The sequence below is a fragment of the Elephantulus edwardii genome, unplaced genomic scaffold, assembly GCF_000299155.1.
Source record: "Elephantulus edwardii isolate Elephantulus edwardi_28Jun2011 unplaced genomic scaffold, EleEdw1.0 scaffold00268, whole genome shotgun sequence".
NCBI classification, from domain to species: domain Eukaryota; kingdom Metazoa; phylum Chordata; class Mammalia; order Macroscelidea; family Macroscelididae; genus Elephantulus; species Elephantulus edwardii.
In genome coordinates this window covers 3050815-3055365 of record NW_006400018.1, presented here as the reverse complement: position 1 = coordinate 3055365, position 4551 = coordinate 3050815, and the positions used below count along the sequence as shown (strand labels likewise).

The 4551-nt window shown below is 38.3% G+C and overlaps 1 protein-coding gene across 1 annotated transcript in view; it reads right to left on the bottom strand.

Annotated features, from left to right (window-relative positions):
* Positions 1–4551, bottom strand: part of MS4A6A (membrane-spanning 4-domains, subfamily A, member 6A) — a 17731-nt gene that overhangs the window by 7940 nt on the left and 5240 nt on the right. Inside the window, exon 2 of the mRNA XM_006899906.1 lies at positions 3948–4082. Coding sequence (XP_006899968.1) covers positions 3948–4082 — 135 coding nt within the window. The remainder of the gene's footprint in view (positions 1–3947; positions 4083–4551) is intronic.

Below are 4551 nucleotides of genomic sequence, written 5' to 3'. Positions count from 1 at the left end.
GCATAGTATTCTATTGTGTGAATATACCACAGCTTCTCTATCCATTCGTTTGTTGATGGGCACTTGGGTTGTTTCCAGCTCTTTACTATTGTGAACAAAGCCGCAATAAACATGGGTGTGCAAATATCTGTATGGGTGGTGCTGATGGCTTCTTTAGGGTATATTCCCAGTAGTGGAATTGCTGGGTCAAATGGTATTTCTATTTGCAACTTTTTGAGAACGTGCCATACAGCCTTCCATAGTGGTTGCACCATTTTACACTCCCACTAACAGTGAATAAGGGTTCCAGTTTCTCTGCAACCTCGCCAGCATTTGATGTTTACTGTTTTGTTAAATTTTGCTATTTTTACTGGGGTGAGATGATACCTGATAGTTGTTTTGGTATACAAACTTTTTAAGCAAACCAATTTAAAAAAAGAGTATGATAAGAGAAAAAATTAAGAAAGTAAACTAAAAAAACAACTTTTCAAGAACGTTCCTGAAATAGAGTGCTATTTGTGGTAGGATAATATCCACACACATAAAGAGAAGACCTTCAATATCACTCTTATTTAAATTTTTACAACCACCCCTAGCGCCAAAGATTAAGAAATTGAACAACTTTGTCAGCTCCTATAGTTTGAAATTGATCAGGTATGTAATCAGATTCATAGATAATTATGAGTAATTAGAATGCCAAAGTTAAAAACCAAAAGAAAATGGGTTGATATCTAGAAAATATGTCCTTGGTGCTAGAAAGAACACCAGAGACAGCAAGATGTAATTTTGTACAACCAATAAATTATTAATTTCAAATAATTTCAAACCAATATAAACGGTGACTCTACATGTTGAAATTACCTACTAAAAAAGAAAAGATTCTCACAACTGGACCAATAGTCACCATCTTGATAAATGGAGAAAAGAGTGAACTTGTTAAAAGTTTCATTTACCACAGTCAACACTTAGAGAAGAAGCAATTAAGAAATCAATTAGCATATTGCTTTAGGTAAATCTGCTGCCAAGGGTCTCTTCAAAATGTAAAGAGTGGTTGGATCCACCAAATGCTTCCTTAGAGAAGGAGGGACAATCTCCTCCTGTGCCAGTCAGATCCGATTCAAACACACACACACACACACACACACACACACACGGAATGTCAGTTTCTATGTAGTCTTTGCAATGGTTGCATGCTCCTGGAAGTTGAGCAGTAACTAAGAAAGACAGAAGAAAAATTGCTATCTATGATTTATGTTGCTGGTGAAGAAAACTGAATAGACTATGGACTGCCAAAACCAATAAACAAATCTCTCTTGGAGTTAAATGCAACCAGGTGGCTCCTTAGAGGCAAGGATGGTAAAACTCATCTTATATACTTTGGGCATGTTGTCAAGAGGCACCAGCCTTGGAAAGGGCATCGTTATTTGAAAAGTGGAGGATCAGTGAAAGAGAAGTCCCCCAATAAGGTCAATTTCAACAATGGACTTGAGCATCACAGAAACTGTGAGGAAGGCGCAGGTTAGGGCAAGTTTATAGCCATTGATCATAGAGGTCACTATGAGTTGGAGTCAACTGGATAGCACCTAACAACAGCAAATATAGACCTCACTGGACAGAATACAAAGGTATCAAGAAGACGAAGGTATCTAAGGAAAAAACTCAATGTCATCAATCAGAGCAAGTCCAGGAAGAAACTGGACCAGCCACCAATTACTCATAATAAAGTTCACATTGAAGCTGAAGAAAAGGAAAACAAGTCCACAAAAATTAAATTATTATCTTGAATATATCCCACCCGGATTTAGAGATCAGTCATGAACAGATTTGATATGTTGAACACTAATAACTGAAGACTGGATGAGTTATGAGATTACTATGAAATCATACAGGAAGAAAGAATAAAATTATTTCAATGGATGTTGTTGTTGTTGTTGTTATGTGCCATCGAGTCACTTGCGACTCATGGTGACCCTATGTACAAGAGCCCTAAACCCTGCTCTGTCCTGTGCCAATCACACTGTCTCTGATACTCCCATCCTGATTACCCCAGTCACTGAATCAATCCACCTCATAGAGGGTCTTCCCCTCCTGTGCCGTCCCTCCACCCTCCCAAGCATGATGTCCTTCTCCAAGGACCTCCTTACAATATGTCCTAAGAACTGCCAAGAAAACAAACAGATTCATCCTAGAGAGGGTTAAACCAGGCTGTTCCTTGGAGGCAAGGATTCTGGGGCTTCGTCTGACAACAGATGTTAGAGAGAATAAAACTTGCGCTTCAGCAGAACAGAAGAAAGGACATTGAGGGGCAAACTGGTAAAATCTAAAGCAGTTTTTCACTGTTGAATGCTCAACAAACTTTCAGGCATTCATTTCCATCAAACCCTTTTTTCTCAATAGTTTGTGGGAAGCCAAATATCAAACTTAATAATAAACCAAATGCTATATCAGGATATGTTGAGTTTACCTAATGAAAGATAGAGAACATGGTGAACTTCTAAAAAGTGAAACAAATCATGGCTAATAGTTTGAGATGAGAAGCCAATGAAAAAGAAACTAATTACAGGAAACATTCAATCAACCACATTCGAAGACTTGCTGTTCTCAAAGAACCACTTGTCCTTTTAACGCTGTAGGTGGTCTCTGTGGAACTCTCAGGTTTGATATTCTATAAATGTCATCATATGTAGGGAAAAAAGTTTTTTCAAAGTTCCCAGAACTGGCTGAACTCTTTTTTTTTAAGGTTCTCAAAAACATGTGAGGGCTAGCATTTAGTGTTGCTCATTTTTTGATGTAGAAACATTCTTTTCAACTTTCACCTACTTCATGGACTTTTCTCCATAACCTGGGAAGAAACCATTAGCATCATCATAGCTGAGGAATATGAAGGGAGAAGTAAGGTGATCTTCAAAAAGTCAAGCTTCTTTGAGTCAGTTACAAAATCAGAAGATTCTCTTCCTCCCATCTGAAACACAGGAGACCAAGTTCTACCCATTTACCCCTTTCTCCTGACAGTTAGAAACATAGTAAGGCAAACAACAAATGTTGGCGAGGTGGTGGAGAAACTGGAACCCTTATTCACTGCTGATGGAAATGTAAAATGATGCAACCACTATGGAAGGCATTATGACACTTTCTCAAAAAGTTGCAAATAGAAATACCATTTGACCCAGCAATTCCACTACTGGGAATATACTCCAAAGAAGCCATAACTGCCACCTATGCAGATATATGCACACCTATGTTTATTGCAGCTTTGTTCACAATAGCAAAGAGCTGGAAACAACCCAAGTGCCCATCAACAAATGAATGGATAGGGAAGCTGTGGTGTATTTGCACAATAGAATACTATGCAGCATTGAAAAACAAGGAACTCATGAAATATTGTGCAAAATGAGTGACCCTGGTGGACACTATGCTGAGTGAAATATCTCAGTCACAAAAGGACAAATATTACATAGTGCCACGGTTGTAAAATGGGACTGTCATGAGGACTGGGGGGAGATTGTGAAAGATGGGATAAATTATGTATACGGCATTGAGACAGAGGAGGGCAAGGACTGTTTAAAGGGGATATATGATTAGGTATTATTGTCGTGACAGGAGTCCAGAATGAAGGCTGCAGAGTGGAGTGGACTTGAGGGGAGAGATTGTATAACAATGAAAGAATTTTTCTTTTACTTTTTAGAAAGAAGAGCGAACTGGGAGGGGGAGAGGTAGGCAGGGAGAAAAGTCCAACAATGAATGAATGGAAATCCAAAGTCTCTGTAAATTTTCATTAATGTTAGAGAAAATTGTGCAACAATGAATGAATGAAAACCCCAAGTCTCTGTACATGTTCATTAAAATGAATAAAATTTAATTAAAAAAATAATGAAAAAGAAACATAGTAAGGCGAAAGATGAATAGGCTAAAATAATGACTCTTCATCCCGTTTCCACCCCATCAAGTCCTCAGAAAACCCTACTCACACATAAGGCTCCTAAGAAAGGGTAAGCAGCCTTCAACAGGATGGAAACCACGGGAGTGAACTGAGGAGAGGAGGAAGAAAATGCCAAAATGATTCCCAAGATCAACACCATCAATCCACACATTATCTGGATAGTCTGTTGGAACAGAGAAGGAGATGGAAGGTTAAAAAAACAAACAAACAAACAAACAAACAAACAAATTAGAATTTATAAAAGACAAGGCTTCTTTACCCTTCAAATAATACATTATCTATCTCTGTCTACAAGATCTCAGCAATAACGCAGAGGCTGTATAAACTCTACTGTGAAGTCTGTGAAGCCATTGGTTAAAGGAAACCATTTACAGTTTTGCATTGTTGAATGCTCAACAAACTTTCAGGTATTTCTGTCCGTCAAACCCTTGTTTTCTCAGTAGTTTGTGGGAAGCCAAATATCAAACTTAATAATAAATCAAATGCTATATCAGGATATGTTGTTGTTAAGTGCCATGAGTCACAGGTGACTCATAGGACCGTATGAAGGAGAGTCCTCAACCTTGGGTGCCTTTCATCCTCTTTTCAGGTTCATAGGTTTTCTGAGGCAAGCTATTATGGAAGTGGATGCC